The sequence below is a fragment of the Acartia tonsa genome, chromosome 4 (genome assembly GCF_053477335.1).
Source record: "Acartia tonsa isolate MP-2025a chromosome 4, ASM5347733v1, whole genome shotgun sequence".
NCBI classification, from domain to species: Eukaryota; Metazoa; Arthropoda; class Copepoda; order Calanoida; family Acartiidae; genus Acartia; species Acartia tonsa.
This window is the reverse complement of record NC_137263.1, coordinates 4,614,683-4,642,191: the sequence shown is the minus strand read 5'-3', so window position 1 is coordinate 4,642,191 and position 27,509 is coordinate 4,614,683. Positions and strand designations below refer to the sequence as shown.

The 27,509-nt window shown below is 32.7% G+C and overlaps 1 protein-coding gene across 4 annotated transcripts; it reads left to right on the top strand.

The window, feature by feature from the left end:
- Nucleotides 1-25,998, top strand: LOC145315741 (nicotinate phosphoribosyltransferase-like). 4 transcript variants are annotated; one of them, XM_080155780.1, is made up of 17 exons: nt 3,760-3,965; nt 4,897-5,033; nt 7,328-7,383; nt 9,335-9,515; nt 10,369-10,495; nt 10,764-10,867; nt 14,404-14,499; nt 15,209-15,522; nt 15,905-16,065; nt 16,472-16,576; nt 18,250-18,370; nt 18,835-18,957; nt 19,408-19,608; nt 20,152-20,277; nt 21,026-21,129; nt 21,814-21,829; nt 24,675-24,816. In XM_080155780.1, the coding sequence occupies exons 1-15, from the start codon at nt 3,775-3,777 to the stop codon at nt 21,101-21,103; spliced, it is 2,121 nt and encodes a 706-aa protein (XP_080011906.1). In that variant the 5' UTR covers nt 3,760-3,774; the 3' UTR covers nt 21,104-21,129; nt 21,814-21,829; nt 24,675-24,816. The 4 variants fall into 4 exon arrangements, with proteins under 4 accessions (XP_080011907.1, XP_080011906.1, XP_080011902.1 ...); XM_080155781.1 differs by lacking the exons at nt 3,760-3,965; nt 21,814-21,829 and adding an exon at nt 1-85 and having other exon boundaries at nt 24,675-25,998; XM_080155776.1 differs by lacking the exon at nt 21,814-21,829 and having other exon boundaries at nt 24,675-25,998.
- The last annotated feature ends 1,511 nt before the right edge of the window (nt 25,999-27,509 follow it).

Sequence of the window (27,509 nt, the reverse complement as noted above, 5' to 3'; positions counted from 1 at the left end):
GTTAGTTGTCAACGGGAGTAGTTTTGGATCATGCATAATTAAAACCAATTCAAATTATGAAAAAAGATTCAAATATCAGAAAACTGTGAGTTTAAAATTTGAAAGCGAGGCTTTTCTATAATTAGGGTTTGTTCGGTAGAACGTAACTGTTAAATCTTGTCGCCAATTTAAGCATGTTAGAATTTTCATATTGATTTCAACAACAATTTTAACAATAATTTTATTATGGTACAATTATCCTATTCATCGAATTTTTAAAAAATGATTCTTAGATGAGATTTAGGTATAATATAATAATCGAAGCATCCAAGTAAATTTTGTTAGTTGTCAAGTAAGTTGTCAAAAGATTACGTCATACTACCTATCATTGGTCAATTAAAAACAAACTGGCCTGCCATTAGTAATTTAGTCTGTGTTTTGGCCTATCATTGGTAATTTGTATTGTATGACGCCATTTTTTAATAGCCACTATAAAGAGCTTCGTATGTTTAATCATTTTCTAAAGTATCTAAATGTGTGCTTGTAGGTTATATCTAACAAACCAATTGGTTTACAATTTTCAAAATGTACATAGTCTTCTATTGCAAGTTTAGACTATTTGCAGAGGGATTATTTACATTACCCGTCCAAAAATAAAATAAGTGTAAAGGAAAATAGAAAGGACGGAATCAATTTAATTCAAACCGAATTTTTTAAGCGAAGCTTTTCTATCATTAGGGTATGTACGTCGGTCAGTGCGTAACAGTTAGCTATTATCGTTTATTTGTGCATGTTAGAATTGTCCTATTGAATTTAATAACAATGTTAGAATGGTACATTATTCAATTCATCTACTTTTTGAAATGATGCTTATTAGGAAAATGAGGTAAACAGTACTCTGCATTTACGCAATTTTGCCATAAGTGTTAAAATTCGTTTGTCTTACTGACTGATTTTAGAGCTTCGCTTTTATAGATGTTGTTATCCTTTTTACTATGTATTTTGCAATTCATTACTTTGAACAAACCAAAAAGCATAAATTTTAAAATGACGTCTTAAGTAAAATGTAATTTTAAAGATTTCTAAACAGGAAATGACAACATCCATCAAACTTGTCATAATTTTGTATTGTTATATAATTTATCATCAAATGCATGTAGTCATAATGTCAAAGAAAACCGATTAATATCCGCTGGATTTGAATAGGTTCTTAGCAATACTGAAAAAAATCATGTGTAGATTCGTATAACAGACAAGTTTCCATGAATATGAAAATAAAAATCATTAGATTAATACCAGATTAATACGAGATTTGTATGCCCATGACATAGGTTAATAATAAGTCAGCATTCATAGATTTATTTAATGTCATATAGTCGATATAAAAATGTTAGCAGTTTGACACTTATAGAGGAACATGGCTTTAATATTGACCTAAGAAAATGCCAAAAAATGAAAGATGCAATTTTATTATTCAATTATCACACTCTGTTTTAGAGGCTTAATTATGATAATTCTACGCTTGCGGTATCGTGTTAAATCCTCCTTGAAATCATGAAATGAAACTTGGAGCGGTAACTATTCTCCTTTATCCGCCCCCTTTATTCCCTACCCTCCCTTCCCACTGGATGAACAAACTGATAAATAAACGAGTTCCATGTTAGCAACCAAAATTGACGACAATTCTAATATTTTGGACAGGGACGATTTTAATATTACACTTGTTCGCTTGAGTAAACTTGATAGAAATTTAAAAACTATAGAACAATTTAAAATAAACATAAAAGCATGGATACAGTAAAATTGAAGAAAAGCTTCGAATTTAAAAAGAATGATAATGCATTGTAAAAAGTATTACTTAATCACCAAAAACTCCCTCTAGGCCTGGGTAGGCAATGCATATAGAATATACATGGATATTATGACAGGGGTAAAATTGTCATAAATTAAGCTTGCTAACATGGAACTTGTTTATTGGTCAGTTCGTTCATCCTGTAGAAGAGATGTGTATGGAGTAAAGGGTGTTGAAAGGGGAATGGTTAATTTAGCCCTTTACAGGTTTCACTTTATTAGAGAACATGAAAATCTGGTGTAATATCCAAGTGATGATATATCCATTGGGTAGGCATAACTTGATTCTAATTCCCTTTGTTTATATTCCATTTCCCTTTTCACATAAACTTTTATCATCCTCAACCCCCCCCCCCCCCTCCAACACCTGTATTTTTGATCAGGGGGGGAGGGGCATTGGACTGTTTATTACGCTAGTCCCCAAAGTCTTATAATAATATTTTGTTATTCGTTGGGTTAGCAACTTTACGGACTTTTATAGAATTTCAATTAGTTGGTTCTTTTAGTTCAGTGTCCTAAAGTTTCAACCACTAATTGTACACTACAGAAAGGGTAATATTGTGTATCATCATTTGGGATATAAATCAATTTATCGTCCATTGTCTTATCCCTTTAGGTCCCTGATTTTTTTATTCCACTGGCCATGACAATGAATTTATGAATGTTGTTGTTGAAAAAGAAGGGAATGACAAGTAAGTAAGGAATAGTTACTTATCGCATCGTATTATAGACAGCTTTCCGCGGATATTACAATGAAGAATTAAAAGATTCAAACCACTAATGTTAGCCACGAAGGGCGTATGGCTTGGGTTAACAAAACTGGTATTAATTTTATGATTTTATCTTAATATACTTGGGAAATTGTCAGTAATACGATGGTGTACATGTTTTTCAATATGGCTAAGAACTGGTTCTAATTCTGCGGATATTAATCGGTTTGAAAGCCATACTGAAATGGATACTTTACCGTCGACGATTTTATTATAAGCAGGTCTCAATTTATTAAACTCTTGGCAAATGACTCATTATGTTATGGTGATTCCTGTAAGCTTAGGTCCAACTTAAAGTTTATGTTTCTAAGAAAACAAGGATGACAACATCCATAAAAGCGAAGCACTGAAACGGTAGGACAAACCGACGTTAACACTTGTATAGTTTCAGAACTAAATAATCCTAATATAAATGTATAAGAGTCAAAGCAAAATTGTGAGTAAATTTGTTAAAAAACTGCTTGATACAGGATATTGTTTATGGACATACTTACATTTTTAGGACTTGATTATAGAGTTGCTTCGTTTATTACATTATACTTTGTTGTCCCAGGAATCAATATACAAAAAATCAGATCAATCGGATAATTAGATCACATAGAAATTTGATGTTAAAAAAGTAAAAAAATTATCATGTTTAAAATGAACGTACGGACATTTTGGTAATGATTATAGAGTTGCTACGCTTTCTAAATCGTACCTAACTGCTAAAGAAATCACCATGCAAAATTTGAAATCGATAGGACAATTCTAACATGCCTAAATTAACGAAAAAAGCTATCCGTTACGGACGGACGGACGTACGTACGGACGGACGGACGTACGGACGGACCGACCCTAATTATAGAAAAGCTTCGCTTTTAAAAAAAATAAAGGTTAATTGTTTGGTTTGCGATTGTGCTATTATTTGAGAGGTAAATTGTTTTAGAAGGCCTTTTGTTAAGCACAGAAACTTAAAATAAATTAAAAATAGGGGAGTTTTACGTTTATTACTTTAGGTCAGATTAGGTTAGGTTATATTGGATACTTGGAACCCCTGCAAGGTTAGGCGCCCCCCAGTGGGTATGCCTAGAAAAAAAATACAAAGTCCCTAATTATTTATAACTTGTTTCTGAATAAACCAGTGTTTCGTTTGTTGAATATAAAAAAACTAAAGGATAACTCCATAAAGTAAATGTTAAACTATATATTCCATGAAATTGAGACCCACCGTCCAATCCAAAGTCTCGAGCAAAGTTTTGTCGATAATTTGGCTGCATTGGGATTTGGTAAAGATGGCAATTTGGCAGCATTGCCAACCATTGGGCCACAGACCTTCATAGGTCGTGCAGCCAGTTCATACATCCTCTCACCGAGCAGTAACAGGTTTTAGATTATCTTTTTATTTACTTTAATTGTCAGGGAAGGAGGGGACATTAGCCTGTTTACAACACTAGTTCACAAAGTTATTAAATAATATTTTCTTATTAATATTGGCTTTGGGGACTTTTAATAAAATTTGATTGGTTGGTTCATTAAGTTGAGTTTCCAAATGTTTCAACCATTGATTGTAATCTACTGAAGGGGTAATGATGTGTATCACCATTAAGGATTTACATCAATTTATTGGCCATTGTCTTATCCCTGTAGATCCCTGTCTTTATATGCTTTGATTGTCTACATTTGTCTATATGATATTTTTGCTTCTTATCTATCTTTTGCTAATGCCACAGTTCATAGTTAAAAGAGGAAGTGTATAAAACAAACTTTAAACAAAGAAAAATAAGAATATGAATTCTTAGGTGAAAATTCAAATAATTTTCGTATATAAAGCATAAAATTATTAATATGTGTAACTGTAAATTATAGTAAAGGTTTGAATGCATAACCAAGGAGTAAAGGTACTTTGGACTCTAATTATGGGTACCCAAGGCTTTATAAACACGTTCTCTTATTCGTTAAAATTTTCTGTTACTTTTATTGAACTTTGATTGGTTGGTTCAGTATACTAGTTGTTTTTAATCAAGAGATGGAATAATTTAGTTTATTGCTATTGAAGATGTATATAACTTTTTGTCCATTGTCTTATCCCTTCAGATCTCTAATTCTTAACTATTTTAAGATTTATGATTTTAAGAAGGTTTTAGATTTACCCTTGATGAGAGAGAAGGGCCAATGGGCTGTTGATTACACTGGTCCTTAAAGTTTTATTTCTTATTCGTTTGATTACACAACTTTGGGGACTTTTACTGGGAATGTACATCAATTCATCGGCCATTGCGTATAAAATCTAATAAAATCGAACTTTTTATCTTAGCTCGAGGATGTATACTAGCCGTAACTCAACGGACTGCCAGGAGCGGAACTCCTGCCTGTGCCAGGAGAACTCCGTGGTCCAGCCCCTCCTCACGGACCTCTACCAGATCACCATGGCCTACGCCTACTGGAAGTCAGGTAAAAATCAAATTTTTCTTTTATTCAATATAGGTCTCTAGTTTACTCTTCCCTTCAGATTAAATACATATTTTTCTGAATGCTAATCTAAAAATATTATCAATTAGTATAAAAAATATTAATTTATGGGGAGGGGAGGGGGATAGAGCAACTTTTCAAGAGAAAGTCAAAGCACTTTTCATATTCTTAAAACCATAAATAAGTTTTTTTTCTGGAGGTCAAAATTCTGACATTCCAGGGTCACTTGTAAGTTCGTCAGTTTACATGAAAATATATCAGTATAGGCTAGAATTCATTGATTGGCTCAACTTATAATCAACAATCAAACCTTTTACTAGTCCTTTAGTGCTTATGAGCATTTATTACACATTTCCTTATCAAAATGTTTCAATTTCATTAAAATCTTTTTTTTTATATTCCACCTCATTTTTTCCCTCTTATTTTCAAATCAAGGGGTGAAGCATTTAGAAAAACTAGTTTTATACCAATAGCAATTAACTTTTCCCCAAGTAACGTGTAATAAATATCATGGATTCATGGGCCAGTAAGTGAGATTTGAATTTTTTCCAAAATACAAATTTGTCAAATTTTTTTGGACAAGAAAGATTTTCTGATATATCTTTTCATAAATGGAAACATGTTAAAACTGTCCTATCGATTTAACACTTTGCTGAATGGTTCCCATATCAATTAGGTACGATTTAGGAAGCATAATATTTCTATAATCGTTACCAGAAAGTTCGTTTGTAAATTAAAAAACTGAATTTTTAGTTTTTTGACAACAAATTTTTGTATGTTTTTATTATCCTATTTATTAGATTTTGGAATACTGATTCCTAATACAAGGTACTTTGTATAAGCGAAGGATCTCTATAATCTAGTACTAAAAAAGTAAATATGTATGTCCTTAAACAGTATTCTATATTTAATCAGTTTTGCAATTAATCTACTTACAATTTTGTTTAGACATATTTATATTCTGCTTTTTCAGTTCAGGCACTCATAAGTGTTAATATTCGTTTGTTCTAGAGTTTCAGAGCTTCGCTTATGTTGTCATTCTTATTATTGAAGAAAATTTTAGTAAGGTGACTTGGAAATTTTTGAAGATTTCAGATTTTTTTTATTCAATATACCTATCCTAGTAATATTGTGGAATAATTTAGTATGAAAAGTGTCAAATATTACATTGTTTAAGTAATGTAAACCAGGGAGGGAGGGGACATCGGGCTGTTTATTACACTCTTCCTCAAAGTTTTATAACAACGATTTCATATTCGTTGGCTTAACAACTTTGGGGACAGCAGTGAATTTTACTTGGTTCCTTCACTAAGTTGAGTGTTCAAACGTTTCAACCATTAATTTGAATCTACAAAGAGGAAACTTTGTGTGCCATCATTAGGGACGTACAACGATTTATCAGCCATTGTCTTATCCCTTTAGATCCCCTATAAAAAGTGTCAGATATTCCATTGTTTAACTAATGTAACCTGACAACTATAACAATTATTACTGCAATGGGGAAATATTTTATTAATAGCCAAAAGTTAAATATTAGGTAAATTAATCCGTGGGTGTTTTGTACAGTTATGTCAATTTTTTTCCATTTTAAAAATCAGTTATTGTTTTCTTTCATAGCGTTTGGTGCAATTAAAGTTTACAACAGTTGAAAGGTACAGACTTACCCTCAGAATAAATTTAATATTACTCGTATCCCACAGCAGATTATCATGTACTCTAATAAGAAAGACTTGTAGCTAGCTAACATAACTACACCCCTCCCGCATCCACCCCCTCCTACTAAACGAACTGACCGATAAGTGATGTCCATGTTAGCAACCTAAATTTTTCCCCTTTCATAACATCCATTTCCTAAGGAATATAGCAAATATTTAATATATAAATATTTTTTTTCTTCTAATCACAATGCTGTTTCATTTCTTTCGCACGTTGCCTTAAAGCAAAGTTTTTCATATATTTATGAGGGCACACTATAATAACCACCACTACAACCCATGGAGGGAGGGCACATTAGGCTATTTATTACACTAGTCCCAAAAGTTTTACAATAACGTTTTTGATTCGTTGGCTTAACAACTTTGGGGATTTCTACTGAATTTTGATTGGTTGGTTAAATAAGTTGGGTGTAAAACATTTCAACCAATGATTGAAATTTACAGAAGGGGTGTTTTTGTGTATCATCATTGAGTTGTAGATCAATTTATCGGCCATTGTCTTATCCCTTTAGATCCCAGACCACAACCATATTTCTTGTCTCATGATTGATTATTGTTCAGGAAAAATTGATGATGTTGCAACCTTCGACCTGTTCTTCAGAAAGAATCCATTTAAGGTAAATTAATTACCCGCATCCGCTTGTTGTCGCGAAGGTGATAGGTTCGAATCTCTGCCTAATTCTTATGAATAACTAAAGACGTTAGAAATGGTACCTACTGCCGCTATGTCAGGTGCGTGATATAAATATTTTAGAGTAGGGGGAAGGCCTTGGCCCATAAACATGCGCAACTCATAACCATGCACAGTTAGGACTTCTCAGACAAAAGTCGTACAATCAAAGGGTTGGTGGACATTCTTCTTACCTCTCCTTTTCCCCTAGGGCACCAAAGGTTAGGGGGTAGTCAACCCCTCTTTAATTTTAGTTTTAAAAGGAAAATTATTTTTTGGGTGGTCAATTTTTTTCTATGTTGGTACCCTCCTTCAAAAACACTTTTCATGGCGAGAAACTACATTGTAAAGGAGAACTATATCGGCTAGCGACATCCTTTGTTACAGAGAAACAGACATATATCATATCATGTTATTTTTAAAAGCGAAGCTTTTCTATGTATAATTAGGGTCGGTCCGTCCGTCCGTTCGTAACGGATAGCTTTTTTCGTTAATTTAGGCATATTAGAATTGTCCTATCGATTTCAAATTTTGCATGGTGATTCCTTTAGTAGTTAGGTACGATTTAGAAAGCGTAGCAACTCTATAATCATTACCAAAATTTCTGTACGTCCATTTTAAACATGTTGATTTTTTTACTCTTTTAACAACAAATTTTTATGTGATCTAATCATCCGATTGATCTGATTTTTGGTATATTGATTCCTGGGACAACAAAGTATAATGTTATAAGCGAAGCAACTCTATAATCAAGTCCTAAATATGTAAGTATGTCCATAAACATTATCCTGTATAAAGCAGTTTTTCAACAAATTTACTTACAATTTTGCTTCGACTCATATACATTTATATTCTTGTTATTCAGTTCTGACACTATATAAGTGTTAATGTCCGTTTGTCCTACCGTTTCAGTGCTTCGCTTTTATGGATGTTTTCATCCTTGTTATACAATAATTATTTATTTTTACATCCTTTGCATTTGTCTCATTTTTCCTGATCATTTTATTTTGTTCAATATTTTTATTCATTGGTTGTTTATTAAGCCAAATAAGTTGGAAAGAATTTTAATGTATATAATAGATTTGAAATCTGCATAAAATTTTAGGGAATTTATTTTATAAAATTCGTTTTTTGTATAATTCTTTATCTAAAAGCGCAAATACAATTTAAGTTAATTAATTTTGATATCTGTGATTGGTGGGTTGAAAACAATCTGCGCTCTGATTGGAGAAGCTTAAGTGTCGTACATCATTCAACCAATTAGAGCTCAGTTAGTTTCCAATCCACCTATCCTATTGGTCAAAATTAATTAACTCAAATTGTTTTTGCGCTTTTAAATAAAGAATTATATAAAAAAATCCTTAAAGTTTTATGCAGATTTCAAATTTATTATATACGTTAAAATTCTTTCCAACTTATATAGCTCATTGTTTATTATGCTGTTTATTTATTACGAAACTTCAAAAGTTCAGCAACTATAGGATGTATAGATCCTTGTTAATAAGTAAACTTAACTGCAACATTAAAGAAATTAAACTGACAAACTTTTTAAAAGTAAAACTTTAAATTTAAAAATTAAAAGTTCAAATGTAAAAGTCAGGGATAAGGAAATGGAATAAATTAATAATTAATCTTTAATTGGTATTATCTATCCTTGAAAACTTTAATTTTGAGGTTGTTGATCATCTTCTCTATGTCTATTGTCTATTCATACAATGCATGGAAGAAATTTCTATGAAGCGGCTAGTAGTGTCCATTAAAAAATGACGTCATACAATACAAATGACAAATGATAAGCCAGTATACATTTATATTGACTAATAGTAGGCCAGTATGACGTCATTTTTTATACTATAAGCTTCTTCAATTTTATTGGTAAATGCGACTTTCTTTATCAGGGAGAATTCACCATCTTCAGTGGTCTGAACGACTGTCTTGCCCTGCTGGAGAACTTCCACTACTCAGAGTCAGATATCAAATATCTGAGGTCGGTAATGCCACCCACGGTCGAGGAGGAGTTCTTTCAGTTCTTGATGCAGCTCAATCCGAAGCAGGTTGAAGTTTGGGCCCTGTCAGAAGGTAAGATCTTAAGTATTAAGAAGCAGCTTATAGTGCCCTTAAAAAATGACGTCATACAATACAAATTAACAATGATAGGCCAGTATACATTGTAATTGACCAATAATAAATGTATACTGGGCATTAGTCATTTGTATTGTATGACCATAGGCGTCCAAGGGGGGGGTAATGGGGCGATTACCCCCCCCCCCCCCCAAACGAATTTAAGGGTGCCGTAGGCACCCCCAAAATTCTTTACATTTTACCCCCCCCCCATTTAAAATTTACTTCTACCCTGGGGGTGCCGTAGGCACCCCCAACCATTTAGGAGGGGGTATTTACCCCCCCCCCCCCAAACAATTATGGGGGGGTAAATACCCCCCCCCAAAATAAAAAGCTTGGACGCCCCTGTGTATAACGTCATTTTTTTTAAGGCACTATAAGCTACTTCGGGGAAAACCGAATATAATGAAAATACAATGCATGTTTATAATGATATTTCTTTAAGTTCATGATAGCAGATCAACATAACAAATAAAAACAATTGTATAGTTGCTTCCCTGTTGTAAAGATCCAAATATTTATTGTGGAAGCTTTTAATTTTGCTTTTAAAAAATGACGTCATACTGGCCTACCATTGGTTAATTTAAAATATATACTGGCCTACCATTGGTAATTTAGTCTATGGATTGATTGGCCTATCACTGGTCATTTGTATATTGTATGACATATATTTTTAATACGCACTATAAAGAGCCCCTGTTCACAATGATATTCCTACGTTATATGAAAGATCAACAAAATAAACCTAAAAAAATATAATTGTTTCGCTGTTATGAAAATAGATATTTTTATTATGCCCTACTCTTCCTAGGATCTGTGTGCTTCCCCCGTGTTCCCCTGATGCGGATCCATGGTCCCCTCATCATTATCCAACTTCTGGAGACAACATTCCTTACCTTGGTCAACTATGCCAGCCTTGTCACTACCAATGCTGCAAGGTCAGACAAATTAATTATACCCCGTAATGACTTGTAATAGTTATTTCTCGAATCGTATTATAAACAGCTTTCCGCGTATTAATTTTAATTTCAATATTCGAGGAAAATTAAGTTGTAATATGATGCTATAAATGATTTTTCAGTATGGCTGAAAACCGGTTCTAATCTAGCGAATATCAATCGTTTTCAAAGCCATACTTGAAATTCTTATTCTAAATATGTCCATTACTAATACCAAACACAAAACCTTAAAATGATATTTTGGTAGGTTTCGCATAGCAGCTGGCAGCAACATGAAGCTACTGGAATTTGGACTCCGCAGAGCTCAGGGACCAGATGGAGGCCTCACTGCTTCCAAATATTCTTATATTGGTAAGCTTATATTTACAAATTTTAGCTGGTTTCCATGAATAGTTGGTTCATTTAGTTGAGGAGTGAATCCAATAGAAAAAAAATACAAAAAAATAGTTTTCACCACTAATTATAATCTATAAAATGGGTAATTTTGTGTATCATAATTGGGAATATGCATCAATTTACCGGCCATTGTATTATCCCTTTAGATTTCTGATAGAAACTACTTAAACAATAAGGTATAACCTATATAAAGTGTTACAGCATTGCTATTTGAAATCTTTTCGCAACATTTTACTTGATTCTAATTAAATGGTTGAAATGAACAATTTAGAAAGTTCAATGTTGAGATTCTAATCCAACTGCCAGCAAATTCAGGGAGGGAGGGGACATTGGGCTGTTTATTACACTAGTCCCTAAAGTTTTATAATAGCGTTTTCTTATTCGTTGGCTTCAATTTTGACTGGTTCGTGCATTAGGTTGAGTGTCCAAACGTTTTAACCACTAATTGTAATCTACATAAGGTTAATTTTGTGTATCAACAATGGGGATGTACATAATCTATTGGCCTTTGTCTTATCCCTTAAAATCCCTGCAGCAACCTTCCTGATTGAAATGCAACAAATTTGAATACTCATTCTGAACAGACAACTACTGCAGTGCACAACATCTTTTATAGTTAGATACATGAATAGATTATTGTGTAGTGGGAGACAATTACTGTAGTGCACATGTTTTATAGTTAGATACATGAGGAGATTACTGTGTGATGGGAGAGTTATTCTATACAGACAACTATTGTAGTGCACAAAATCTTTTATAGTTAGATACGTGATTAGATTACTGTGTAGTGGGTGAGCTACTTTTATAGTTAGATACATGAAGAGAATTCTGTGTAGTGGGAGAGCTACTTTTATAGTTAGAAACATGAGGAGAATACTGTGTAGTGGCAGAGCTACATTTATAGTTAGATACATGATGAGATTTCTGTATAGCAGGAGAGCTACTTTAATAGTTAGATACATAATGAGATTACTGTGTATTGGGAGAGCTACTTTTATAGTTAGATACATAATGAGATTACTGTGTATTGAGAAAGCTACTAAGTACTTTAGTGCACAACATCTTTTATAGTTAGATACATGAATAGATTACTGTGTGATGGGAGAGTTATTCTATACAGACAACTATTGTAGTGCACAAAATCTTTTATAGTTAGATACGTGATTAGATTACTGTGTAGTGGGTGAGCTACTTTTATAGTTAGAAACATGAGGAGAATACTGTGTAGTGGTAGAGCTACATTTATAGTTAGATACATAATGAGATTTCTGTGTAGCAGGAGAGCTACTTTTATAGTTAGATACATAATGAGATTACTAGATTACTGTGTATTGGGAGAGCTACTTTTATAGTTAGATACATAATGAGATTACTGTGTATTGAGAGCTATTGTATTTGTATATCCAAAGAAGAATCTTATTTCTAATTAACTATGATTCTAATTGTACCAAAACATTTAATCGTGATTTCCCTCAAAGTTCCTAGCGACCAAAGAAACCCCGCCTTACTTCTTAAGTAAATTGGAAATAAGGAGGAGAGATTACTTTTTTTCTTTATGCTTTGCACTGCGGGGCCTTTGCGGGTCTAATCTGACGACCGTTCACTTTTCTTATATACCAGTGTACGGAGATCATAAATTCAATTCATGCACCAGACTACTTTAGATCTCAAGTGAACAAACTAAACTTTAATGCATCGATTTTGCAGAGTATTTGCAAATCATTTCATTGTCATCACGACTAAGAGTCCGTTTAATTTCCGCTGGATAAAGACCGGTTATGAACCATAATAAAATAGTTATTTATAGCATCGTATTATAGAATGCTTTCCGCGGATAATGAAATGAAAAATTATAAGATTAAAATAATTTTTGTTATCCCTAATGGGCCGAAAACCTGGGCTAACAAAACTAGTATTTTTCATATGATTTAAATTTTAATATCGTGGAAAATAGGCTATAATACAATTCTATACATGTTTTTTTAGTATGGCTGAGAATCGGTTCTAATCCAGCAGATATTAATCGTTTTTAAAGCCAAACTGAAAAAAATATTTTTTATGTATTTTTTTGTATAAAGTATCCACAGAAACAAATAAAGAAGAAATAATTAAATTAATCCTATAATTTTAAGCGAATAAGATATTTCTTTTATCTTTTGGATTGTTTTTTGCTGCGTTACTAATGGACAACATTGTTTTGTTTTTAATCATGAATAACTCATCAAATATTACACTGTCATCAAAAACAAAACAATATCAAAGTTTTTTTTATGATAAATAATTCATGCAACGTCTTGTAAACTTTACTAACCATAATTACATTATTATTTTAATCAATTTTGTAAAACTTTTTGTACTATCAATTTTAATTATTATAAATAAAAAAAAATAATTTTCTACTTAAAAACAAAATTAATGTTATTTTGAAGTCTAATGTAAACAAAAAACCGTTTAAGTCCGTTTTAAATATGTGGACTTTGGGTGAACGGCAATGATCTAAAGGGATAAGACAATGGCCGATAAATTTGTGTACATCCCCAATGATGATACACAATATTACCCCTTATGTAGATAACAATTAGTGGTTGAAACGCTTGGACACCTAATTAAATGAGCCAACCAATCAAATTCAATAGAAGTCCCCAAGGTTTTTAAGCCAACGGATAAGAAAACGTTATTATAAGACATTTGGGACTAGTGTAATAAACAGCCCAATGTCCCCTCCCTCGCTAGGTGTGCGGCCACTATTTAATTTCTATTTCCAATGAAATATTTTTTAAGTTCATGGTTATGAGTATAGTTAACGTATGAGTATCTTTACTCCCAAAACTGCAGTTGAAGAAAAACATTTTGTGAAAGAAAAGGTTTCATTTCTCAATATTGATCAAACATATTTTCCTTTTGCGTCGTTACAATACTTTTATTTTTTTGTCTAGGTAAAATATTTCATGATCATGAATAAAGGAAATGAACTTGAACTTTTAATTCTGTAACTTCTTCATCGACTTAAATTTTACAATTTTGTCCAAAAGTGGTTCAACAAGCTTATAAACTTTCAAGATTAAAACTAATTTAAACTGTTCTAATATATTATAAACGTATTAACCAATATCTTAGGACTATATTAGCAACTTAAATTGACGACAAAAATTCCACTGTGACAATATCCACATACTCTATATCCATTGCTACGTTTAACTTACATTCAATGTAACTTGAATTAGCCAGGAATCTTATGGGTTAAGACAATGGCCAATCAATTGATTTAATCGCCAATGATGAAACACAAAATTATTCGTCTGTAGATTACAACTAGTGGTTGAAACGTTTGGACACTCAACTTAATGAACCAACTAATCAAAATTCAATAAAAAGTCCACAAAGTTGACAAGCCAACGTTATCATAAAACTTTGGGGACTAATGTAATAAACAGCCCAATATTCTCTTCCTCACTGTTGATTAGAACCTTTTAGATTTGTTTTGTTTTCAGGTGGATTTGATGGCACTTCCAATGTTCTTGCTGGAAAGCTGTTTGGAATACCTGTGAAGGGAACACATGCTCATGCATATGTTACCTCATTTACAGGTGACATATTTTTTTTGAAACACTCTCTAATTGTTATCCTTTATAATATCTATAATAAAAAGTAGAACGATATCCGTCTGTCCGTCCATCCCTCTGAAGGCTAAGATCTTGGTAACTACTGAACCGATTGGGCTCTACTCTTCAGGGAATTTTTGAGTCTACTGCGAACAACCTGGGTTAAATTTTGCGACAGAGTAATTTTACAAAGAATATTGTTTTTGAAAATATCTCTTTTAGCTTTAAGAAAGATTCTATATACAAGGGTGACTTCCCATTACCTCATGGGACGAAGCCCCTAGAGGTTATGGACGAAGTCATTAGTACAATATGAATTCACCCCCCCACCCTCCCCCCATTAGAACCACCTGTAAAGCATTTTCAATTATCCTTCATAAATAAAAATCCAGTAAAGTTTAACCCTACAATGTCTTAGAAGCCAGAGGTGTAATGCAAATATTTCAAACTATTTAGTAATTTATTATGAGCACATAATCATAGAAATTGAAGCATCTTATAGTGCCGAATAAAATAAGACATCATACAATACAAATGACTAATGATTGGCCAGTATACATTTATATTGGCCAATGTTAAAATGTATTCTGGCCTATCATTGGTTATTAATATTGTATGGCGTCATTTTTATTAGGCACTATAAGCTGCTTCATAGAAATGATCTAAAATCAAAAATAACCACAATACTTTTTAGGTGTCGAGGATCTGGCAACTAGAACATTAAAAAGAGCAACTCCTCCTCCCCCTGCAGAGCAAGCTGAAGCTGAAGCTGAAGGTGACACTACTGAAAACAACAATGAGGAAGCAGCTGCTGACAAGTGCAGCGAGGAGGAGCCAGCAGCTTGTCCTGCTGAGGCAACAGAGGGCCAGGCAGAGGGAGGGGAAGAAGAGAAGGAAGAATGCAAACAGACAGAGGAGAACTCTGAAACATGTGGTGAGGAGAATAACACCACTACTGCCGAAGGTGAAGCAACAGAATCTGCTGAAAAAAGTGATGATTCGGATAAGGTAAGGATTTTTATTATCAATGTTAATAGTTCAGAATTATTAGGTCATGGTATAGAAATGGAATATTTTACCTTCATAGCAAAATAGTTATTTATCGCATCGTATTATATGGTCAGCTTTCCGCGGATATAAAATTATAAGGCCAAACCAGTTTTTTTAGCCCCGATTGAACGATGGCCCGGGCTGACAAAATTGTTATTAATATTCAGATTTTTACCTTATATTCGTAGAAAACCAGATATAATACGATACAATACATGATTTTTCAGTAAGGCTTAGAACCAGTTCTAATCCAGCGGATATTAATCGGTTTCGAAGCCATACTAGAAAGGTCTTTACTAATTTGTAAACAATTAATCTAATTGATATTTTATTACTTCAGGACTTTGTTGACCTATGTGTGCAATGGAGAAACAAAGTTGGGGAAGAGCTTAAGATTATGGTGAGTGAGGCTCATGATGGAGAACTTGCCGCCTTTATCAGCTATGCCCTGGCCTTCCCGCAGTCTTTCCTGGCACTCATCGACACTTATGATGTGGCTAAGTAAGTTTATACAATAAAACAAGCTTTATATTATCTAACAAATATATATTAACATTTTCTTCGCCCCTAACATCTGTAGGCTCAGAATTAAAAATAGAAGGGAGTTGGCAAAAGAATAGTCCTACAATACAAATAAAATGGCTTAAAACCATCCCAGGACCTATGTGAAGCTGTCCTAAAATAGAAAACTCAATCAGTTCTGTCGACAGTAGGACCTTTAAACACGTTGTATATAAAGAGGGGGGGGGGGGTTAATATGCAGCCATCTCGAAATTTAAGAAAAATAAACTTACCAAGGATTACGCCAAGTTTCATCCTGAAATTCGGATTCTAAGTGTCATTTGTGCACTGACTACGAGATTGTTGCATAAAAAAAACCGTTTTTTTAAAAACATTCTTGCTTTAGGAGTGGAATGTTGAACTTCTGTGCTGTGGCTTTGGCCCTGAATGATCTGGGCTATAGAAGTGTGGGAATAAGAATTGATTCTGGTGACTTGGCCTATCTTTCCAGGTTCAATAATTTTATTTTTATCAAATGTTGAATTTATCATTAGGCCATCCTTTAAGTATGTAAGAACAACCCAGTATCTTAAGCTTTAACTACAATGAACGATAAATTGAAGCACATCCCAAACAATGATAAACAAAACTACCCTTTTTTGTGGACAAAATTTATTAATTGAAAGGTTTGAGCTCTGATAGTTTGTGCAACCTTAACAAAATTCAATTAAGGTGCCCAAAGTTTTTAAAAGCGAAGCTTTTCTATAATTAGGGTCGATCCGTCCGTACGTCTGTAACGGATAGCTTTTTTCGTTTATTTAAGCATGTTAGAATTGTCCTATCGATTTCAAACTTTGCATTGTGATTCCTGTAGTAGTTAGGTACGATTAGAGAGCGAAGCCACTCTATAATCGTGACTAGAATGTCCGTACGTCCATTTTAAACATGTTGATTTTCAACTTTTTTAACAACAAATTTGTATCAGATAAAATTATCATATTTATCTGATTTTTTGAATACTGATTCCTAGGACAACAAAGTACAATATTTTAAGCGAAGCATCTCTATAATCTAGTCCTAGTAATTAAAGTATGTCCATAAACATTATCCTGTATAAAACGTTTTATTTTATTTAGAATTTTGCTTCGACTATTATACATTTACATTCTAATTATTCAGTTCTTACACTATACAAGTGTTAATGTCATTTTGTTCTACCATGTCAGTGCTTCGCTTTTATGGATGTTGTCATCCTTGTTAAGCCAATAAACGAGAGAACTTTCAATAGATTTACGTACACAAATAGCAGGATTTTTCAGGTTAAAATGAGCTCTATAATTACAAAAAAAATACTGTATAAGTTATTAAATACAATATTTATTTCGATGCAATCATCGATTTTACCAGGTCTATTATTCACTGCACTGAACATGATTTTGATCAATGATCCCCTCCTGTACAGTACAAATGCTCAAGGATCTAAAGGGATAAGACAATGGCCATAAAATTTATGTACTTCCCCAATGTTGATACACAAAATTTCACCTTGTGTACATTACCATTAGTGGTTGAAACGTTTGGACACTCAACTTAATGAACAAACCAATTAAAATTCAATAAATGACCCCAAAAATGTTATTGAGCTAACAAATAAGAAAACATTATCATAAAACTTTGGGGACTAATGAAAAGAACAGTCCATTGTCCCCTCACTCCCTGACAAATGCATATATCAGTCATCCAAGGAAAAGCAAAGTGTTGTTGCAATTTTATTTTAAACTTTCAACTTTCCTTGCATTGCACTACTGTGCACTGTTTAATTTCTATATTAAAAAGGAAGCTCTTCTATAATTATGGTCAGTCCTCCGTAACACTTAGCTCTTTCCGTTATTTTGGTTATGTTAAAATTGTGTGATGTAATTATCCTATTTATCAGATTTTTGAAATACTGATTCCTATTGTAAGTGAAGCATTTCTATAATCAAGTCCTAAAAATGTAATTAAGTCCTTAAACAGTATTCTGTATCAAAGCAGTTTTGCAATGAATTTACTTACAATTTTGTTTCAACTTATACATTTATTTTCTGCTTATTCAGTTCTGGTACTTTACAAGTGTTAATCTTCGTTATTCCTACTGTTTCAGAGCTTCGCCTTATAAATGATGTAATCCTTGTTCTCTTTTAGGATTGTAAAGGAAACATTTGTTCGAATTGCTGAGAAGTTTGAGATTCCCTGGTTCGCTGAGCTCATCATTACTGCCAGCAATGATATCAACGAGGAAACTATTCTTTCTCTTAATGAACAGGTTAGAAAAGTTGAGATATTCTGTTGAATAACAAAAAGAAGCCATACTCTAGTGGCTGTCTAAAGTGCCCTAACAAAATGGGGATATGTCACTGCTTTTGGCCTACCTATTCTTTTGACGTAAGGAAATACCATACCCCATCTCTTTTCTAGGAGGTTTCTTTCCCCTTCCGTTTTCTCTCTCTTCTATGACGTCAATAGAATAGGTAGGCCAAAAGCGGTGACATCTATCCCCATTTTCCTAGGGCACTAATCACAACTACTGAAACTAACCAATCAAATTTTAAGAAAATTCCCTAAAGTTGTTCAGCCAACAATTAAGAAAATGTTACTTAAAAACTTTGGGACTATTATCCTCTCTCTATCTCTAATTTTATTATAGACTTGTACATTTGTCTAACCAACACAAACCTTCTTTGTGCAAAAAGGTGTTCTATCATTTTCAACCAACAATATTTAATCTAGGGACACAAGATCAACTGTTATGGTATTGGGACCCACCTGGTGACGTGCCAGCGACAACCTGCCCTGGGATGTGTATTCAAACTGGTTGAGGTCAACAACAAACCAAAAATTAAGTTATCCCAGGTATGCATTTTTGTTAATTAGTGTATTTGTAAATTAGTTGGAAGTCTATCTTGTTTTGTGACTGTGATAACACAACTTTGAACGTCCAGAAATTTATATTGACGCTTAAAGAAAGCCTGCAGGAAATACAACACTCTTAACTGCTGATAGACTGCCTATTACCCCTAATTTGAAGCAATATTTCAATATAAAATTTTACCAGCTGATAGCAAAATTATGTGTTTATTTTTAAAACAAACTTTGAATGCCAGTAACTAATCAAATTAAAAAAAACGTCCATTTTCATAGTAAAATTATCTAAAAAAAATCAGTTTATTCTTTGTAACTAAAAATATAATCCTTGCGGCAAAATAGAAGACTAAAATTCTAATATGATGCGATAAATATTAGCTCTTCAATTTTAAGGGAAAATTATTTTTTTTTCTTGAATTAAAACCCTTCCAAATTTAGGATGTCTCCAAGATAACCATGCCCGGGCAGAAAGAGGCGTACCGACTGTACAGCAGTGATGGCCATGCACTCATTGACCTCCTCCAGCTTCCAGGGGAGAGTCCTCCGGAGATTGGAAAGAGGGTGCTCTGCAGACATCCATTTGAAGAATCTAAAAGAGCTTATGTTATTCCACACAAAGTGGAGCCGTTATATTCTAAGGTATTAATCAATGTGTTAATACTGCTGTAAGAACCTTTCTCCAGTTTGGCTTTGAAACCGATTAATACCCGCTGGATTAGAACCGGTTCTCAGTCATACTGAAAAATCATGTTCCGTATTGTATTGTAGACAATTTTCTACGAATAGTAAAATGAAAAATAATAAGATTAATACCAGTTTTGTTAGATCTTGCCTTCGGCCCCTAGTGGCTGACAAAACCGGAATTAATCTCATATTATTTCGTTTTCCTATTTGCAAAAAGCTGTCTGTAATACGATGCAATAAAAAAAAATTCTTCAGTTTTTTTCTAAAAACAACTAAAGTAACATTTGACCCCCCTTCCCCCTCTATATAGGCAGAGAAGAGTAGAAAAATAGCCTAAAACCATTTCAAATCTTGGAGTAAAAATGCATAAAATAGTTCCATGGCCTATGTGAATCTTCCTTCAAAAGAAGATCTCAATCTGGTTCGTTATTTATTAAAATCTTTGATATCTTAACTTAAGACAAAGAATTTCTACTTAATATAATAAGATTTATTAAGGTGTGGTCAGATGGACAAATACGGGTAGGAATGCCAACACTGGATCAGATCCGGGAGAATGTACAAAAATCCCTAAAATCACTGCGGCAGGATCATAAGCGATCTCTGAATCCTACACCATACAAGGTTGGTTCTTGGTTCCAGTAGCTGGGATTTAGCCAATTAATTCCATTTATAATTAGTGAAAATTTGATATTTTTTGTTACTTGTTTTGTTTTGTAACTAAAGGGAAGTGGGTAACAAGAGGACAAAAGAAGGAAGTAGATTGTGGGAAAATTTTCACTTAAAATTATTTGTCAGAATCACTGTCCCTTGTCAATGTCTATGTCAAAGACTAGCTTCCAAGCCCCTAGGCACTTCAAAGAAGGAGAGGGATTTCATTTCATTCGATGGGTCAGTTCTCTTGAAAGGGTAAAGGTACCCTCCCAAAACAGTAATACGCTTCACTGTAGAGGAGAAACATATCGGTTCAGTGGTTAGACAGATCCTTTGCTACACACAGAAAAGCATCATGTTACTTTTATGCAAGGATAAAAAAACTTTTCAATACATTTACTTCAGTTTTAGTCATAAAATTACATTTGCATTTCTCTCAATTTCTTTTTCAATTTAATTCTAATAACTTAGATATCTTTCCAGTATAGCTTCGAAACCGATGAATATCCGCTGGATTAGAACCGGTTCTCAGCCATACTGAAAAATCATGTATAGCATCGTATTACAGACAATTTTCTACGAATATTGAAATAAATATTGTAAAAATAATACCCTCGGGGCTTACAAAACTGGGTTTAAACTTGCATTTTTTTTATCTTAATATCCGCGGAAAGCTGACTATAATACGAAGCGATAAATAAGTATTGCATAATTAAAGGTTGGAGTATCAGATGATTTGTATCACTTTATCCACGACCTGTGGCTTGAAAACGCGCCTATTGGAGAACTTTCCTGACAAACGTACGCCCTGGAGCAATCCAGGTACAACTTTTTTTTACTTCTAATACATGAAAATTATCTAAGATAAAAACCCTTTAAATAAGAAAACATTTAGGTTTAATTTTAGTGTGAAAATTATTTATGTCCATGTCTAACAGAAAAAAAAACAAATTCACAATTTTGTTTTTTTTTCTTAAAAGACTGCAATGTTAGGTACTAATCAAGTAAACAAACACTTTTGTAAAGATTTCTATAACATGACTTTTTTTAAAGAAAGTTTAAGGTACACATCGAACTATTGAGTAGCGGCGCTAAAAAAAATAATTGTTTCGGTTAATGGATATACATGGATATTGTGATTCTCACATCCACTGAACAAATGTTTCTTTCAGCTGGCTAATATTACGATCCCCCCTTTTCCTATGACTTCATCCCATCCCTTCCCCTGACCAATAACTGAGGACTATATTAGCAACCTAAATTAAGGACAAAAATTCCCATGTCACAATATCCCCGTATATTCTACATCCATTTTTCGGTTGTTGTTTTTTTTTACTTAGAAATATTTCCTGGAAAGAAACCGTTTGATTGAAGTTTTATCTTGAATAACAAATAATATTTACACAGCCAAGAGAATTTCTAAAGGATTTGAAATGTCTGAAAAGTTGAGGAAAATTGTATTTACATCTATCTATCTATCTAATGTCTTTCTGTTTGTGATGGCAGGGCCCCGGAAGTGAAGGTAGAAATGGCAATTTCATGTCAAAATTAAATCACAAGTCTTTTGTCTTTGCCTTTTATACAATATTTGAATATTTTCACATAAGTTAAACATGAGTATTAGGATGGGTCGATTTTGTACATTTTTATTCAAGACCATAGCGGGAACTTTCATATGATTCTTGTATAATAACATCTGGCGACCACACATTTAATTCTATATCTATTTACGAATGGGAGTCAAAACTTTATTGAATCAGTATTATGGCTTCATGGTGCTCAAAAAATCTCGTTCCTCGCCTTAGAAATGACTGAAAAACCTCTAAAAGTTGGCCAATTCTCAAAAAAATTAAAATAGTGTTTTTTTTGGTCATATCTAAGGCTAGGAACGAGATTTTTTGAAACAGACAAAAGTTCCTGATTCTAAAAAAATAAAATAGTGTTTTTTTTTGGTCATATCTAAGGCTAGGAACGAGCTTTTTTGAAATAGACAAAAGTTCCTGATTCTACTCCTCAAGGCCTATTCAGGGAGCACCACGAAGCCATAGTTAGGATTTAATAAATTTTGACTTTCATTTAAAAATAGCTATACAATTAAATGTGGCCGCCAGCAATTTTAGATGTAAGATAAATTTTTAATCATCCCGAGGTGTATAATACTTACAAGAATCATGTGCACATTCCCGCTATGGTCTCACATATAATGTCAAAAATCGACCCACCCTAATGAGTATATTTCTGCATATTTGATGGAACATTGACAAAATACGTATCAAATAATGTTTGTCTTAACTAAAAATTACTTATGTATGGCATTTTTGAAATTGCAATGGAAAACTAGCAAAAGGCATGGATTGATGTCCTTTAATAACTGGCTACCAATTTTTATTTAGATTTTTATAATATGATATATGACAAACTGAAATATGAACAACTGTATGTAAGTATTTGATAAAAAAACTTTCTGTTTAAGTTAAATTAACCATTTTTTATGATAAAATATTTCAATTTTCAATTTTGGGGCCAGTAAAAATATAAATCTAAAAATTACTAAAACTTACAGTTGATCATATGCATGAAATAGCTTTATATTATGTTTTCTCCCAGGCATCCATCAGGGGCATCATGACAGGTTTTGATGGACAATTAGTATTTTTATATATGAAAAATCCCTTATTTTTGTAGCATATAATCACGAATTACTGTGAAAAATTAATTTTCGAAAATGAAACATTTACTGTATTTCATTATAAAACAAGGGAGGGAGTGGACATTGGGCTGTTTATTACACTAGTCCCCAAAGTTTTATAATAACATGGCTTAACAACTTTGGGGACTTTGGTTGAATTTTTGATGGGTGGGTTAATTAAGTCGAGTGTCAAAACGTTTCAATCACTAAATATAATCCAAAGGGGTAATTTTGTGTATGCACATTGGGGATGTACATAAACAGCACAATAAATTGTAGTGAGAATATAATTATAAAGAAGTGCAATAAATGTACAAATTCGGGAATAATTTTGTCACAGTGTTCTAGATAGGGTTGGATGTTCTGCGTTTGCATTGTGCTCAGAATAGTTATTTCTCGTATCGTATTATAAACGGCTTTCCGCGGATATAGAATGTACAATTATAAGATTAAAACTAGTTTTTTTTAGCCCCGAGGTGCCGGAGGCACCAGCTAAAAAAACTGGTTTTAATCTTATGATTGTACATTTCTATATTCGTAGAAAACTGGATATAATACGAAGCTAGACATAGTTTTTTCGTATGGATGAGAACCGGTTCCTATCCACCGGATTCGAATGAATACGAGAAATATAAAATTATATAGTAAAAAAATTAAGACACCTAATGTGCAGAAAATGCATCCCTATAAACAATACCTAATATATAATTAATATTATACCGTAATTTTATTCATTTGCTTATCATATACCTTTTAAGTTTCAAAAATTTTAGGTAAAGTAAAATAAGATTTTTTTCTCTCGTAATTTTGGAATATTTTGAGTATTTTTTAACTGCACATTTTGCTTTAGTCTCAAAGTATCTTTAAGCTTATTAATACAATATCGAATAAGTTTCAAAAAAAAAACTAAAAATCTTTTATTTGATTAACAGAAGTTAGACTAAACATTTTATGATCAATAAAAAATGCAGAGTTGTGTAAATGTCCAATAATGTACCTATGCCTTGTTAAACAATGTTTCATGACTAACAATCATAAATCATTTTCGTGCAAGAGTCCAGTATTATTTTTATTTTAAAAAAAGGTATAAATCCTCTTTTTGAATCATGATACATAATTTACTATTGTAAGGCCTTTACTTGCTAAATCATACCTCTTCTAGGACAAGGAGTGATTGCTGATGTGGGCTCTGTAAGTGTACAGTGTGTACTGTAAGTGTACATTGTGTACTGTAAGTGTACATTGTGTACTGTAAGTGTACATTGTGTACTGTAAGTGTACATTGTGTACTGTAAGTGTACATTGTGTACTGTAAGTGTACTTTACTGTACTATAAACACCCCCTACACCAGGCTGCAAAACGGTCCAATGTACTCAGGGAGGGAGAGGACATTGGGCTGTTTAATACACTAACCCTCTTATTCGTTGGCTGAACAACTTTGGGGACTTTTCATGAATTTTGATTGGTTGGTTCATAAAGTTGAGTGTTCAAACTTTTCAACTACTAATTTTAATCTACAGAAGGGGTTATTTTGAGTATCATCGTTGGGGATGTACATTACATTATCAGCCATTGTCTTATCCCTTTAGGTCCCTGCATTGTACTACTGGACACTGCGAGCATGCAATTGAACCAAAAATTACCCAGAACTAAACTCAAAACTCTCATGTGTTTCAGGGTGAGAAATGGAACAGCTGGGCCTGACGACTTGATGAACCAGATCAGCATCTCCCACAACCTGCCCTGCTCCCCGGGAGGAGTTTAACAACAAGGTTGTGGCGGCGGTTGTCTAAAACATTAAAATACACAACAAATTCTGAAAGGAATATATTCTCTATACTAAAAATAAATTTTAGCAAGATGATGGCTAAATTAAAAATAGGAGTTTCTTTTGAAATAGTAATAAATTTCTTGATTAATACACGACTAATAAAACTATTATGATATTCCTTTTCTAAATATTATCTCAGGGGTGTATGATAATTGTAACTATCTTAAATGACCCCAAAAAATTCAACATGTAAGTAGGAGAAAGATTTTTTCCAGTATGGCTTTAAAACCATTTAATATCCGCTAGATTGGAAACGGTTCTAAGCCATACTGAAAAAGCATGTATCGTATCGTATTATATCCAATTTTCTTTGAGTATAAAAATGTACTATCATAATAATAAAATCAGTGTTGTTAGCCCGTGCCTTCGGCATCTCAGGGCTAACAAAACAAGTTTTAATCTCATAAATGTACATTTTTATATCCGCAGAAAGCTGTTAATAATACGATGCGATAAATACCTAATATTAAGCAGATTATGTAGTCTCTTGAAGAGCTTGAGTCCCTATGTAGTGGCTCAATAGATTCTGATTTTTGTTCTCGTGTAAATCACCTTGCACATTTATATTTAGAAATATCAGAAAGCTTAAAAACGAGGCTAATATTTTGAAGCCTTTCGGCTATCTTGATTTTTGACAAAAATTTACATACAAGAGTAATCTTACATTTTAATCAAAATGAAATAATGCAATTTTTACACCCAAAATCACGACAAACTATATAGTCTATTATATTTTAGTTATAGAGATAAATATGTCATAGTAATAATTTCAAATATTCAAATGTTAAAATGAATATTTTGAAAATTGATGTATTTTTAGATGTTAGGTTGATTTAGTTGAATAGTTTAGCAACTCCATTATATCACTCTCAAAATATTGTAATTATCAATCCAGAGCAAAACCGGTTTCTTTTTAGCATAACTTAATAAAAACCTTTTTGTTGTTGTTAATAACTGATCCTGTGAACATAAGAAAAGACTAAAGCCTCTATTCTATATATTTAATCAATTTAATTACTCTGCGGATATAAGATACAGAAAATTATATTGCTCTTGAGATTGATAAAACGTAGTCAATTAGAATAATGTAATCCGTATATATAAGAAAATATATATTTAGATAAAGATATACATTAATATAAATAAAGGCATATCATTATCATATTAAAATGTTTTATTCTTTTATTAGTTTGTTAGAAAATCACAGTTTGGCGTACATTACTCAGGGGTCTAAAGGGATAAGACATTAGCTCATAAATTGATGAACATCCCCAATGAGGATACACAACACTCAACTTCATTTGGACACTCAACTTCATAAAACAACCATCAAAATTCATTATAAGTCCCGAAAGTTATAAGAAAACGTTATTGTAAAACTTTAGGGGACTAGTGAAATAAAGAGCCAAATGTCCCCTCCCTCCCTGTGCGTTACTACATACATTGAGTAGAGATAAGATTTGACTTGAATAATGCAATATTGGTTAAAATTGCTTTTTAATAAATAACATCTATAAAACTTCGCGTTAAGGTTTCCAGATAATAAAATTAATTAAAAGAAAATATCAGGGCTCATCAGTCGCGCGTCAGCCGCGACGTAGCTTCAAATTTAAGCACAATTGGGTACTTTGATTTTTTTTTACAAAGGAATTGGCTAATTTGGATTAGGTTTAGACTTCTAGCTATTTTTTATAATTGCAAAATGTTGATTTTCCTCAGGCTCACAGGCGGCTGCCGAGCCCTAAGAAATATTTGAAATAAAACATCAAGTAACCCTTTGAAAAAGCCCTTTTGATATACACAAAAAATAAAAATGAAACTTAAAGATAAAATTAAAATACAACGAATTTTTTTTTACAATTTTTTACAAAATAATAAGATTAGTTAAGTAGATTATTCAACAATATGAAACTTTTCACAGAAATAAAATGCATCATTTGACTCACAGCCTTATAAAACAAGTCTTTTGGGTGGACGGTTAACTTTTAGTACAAATCTTATAAAATTAGAAATTTAAAATAGGCACTTTTTATAAGTTGAATTTAATAGTCTAGAATGGGGAATGCAAATGTGCCACTGTCTTCTTTGGTAGAATTCTGTGTATTTTAGGTTAGGTTTCAAAAAGTGCACATCTGTGATATAAATTAATAAGTCAGAATATTTTATTCCACTTAATGGATGTGGTTAAAAAGGGAGATTTTTTGCTATTTTACTTAATGCATAAACAAATCTATAGTAAAAGTAAAAAAAATCATACAATCAGATACTGATTTTTAATTAATAATATGTGTAAAACAATTATACAAATAATAGGTATTTTTGAAGCCTTTTATAGTGCATATAAAAAATGATATCATACTGGCCTACCATTGGTAAATTAAAATGTATATTGATAATTGGCCTGTCATTGGTAATATATTCTGTGTGGATCTTGGACAAAGTAGCTTCGGACAAAGTAGCTTCAGGACAAAGTAGCTTCAGGACAAAGTAGCTTCAGGACAAAGTAGCTTCCGGACAAAGAGCTTCCTAAGAAAAGTAGCCTCCACTGTTAATAAAGGTCATGGCCGCAGCGCTCGGCCCCCTGGCCTGCCTAGCCGCGGGCGCTCGGCCCCCTAGCCTATAACCTAACCTAACCTAACCAAAAAATTGTAAAAACATTATTAAAACTTGTAAAAACAATA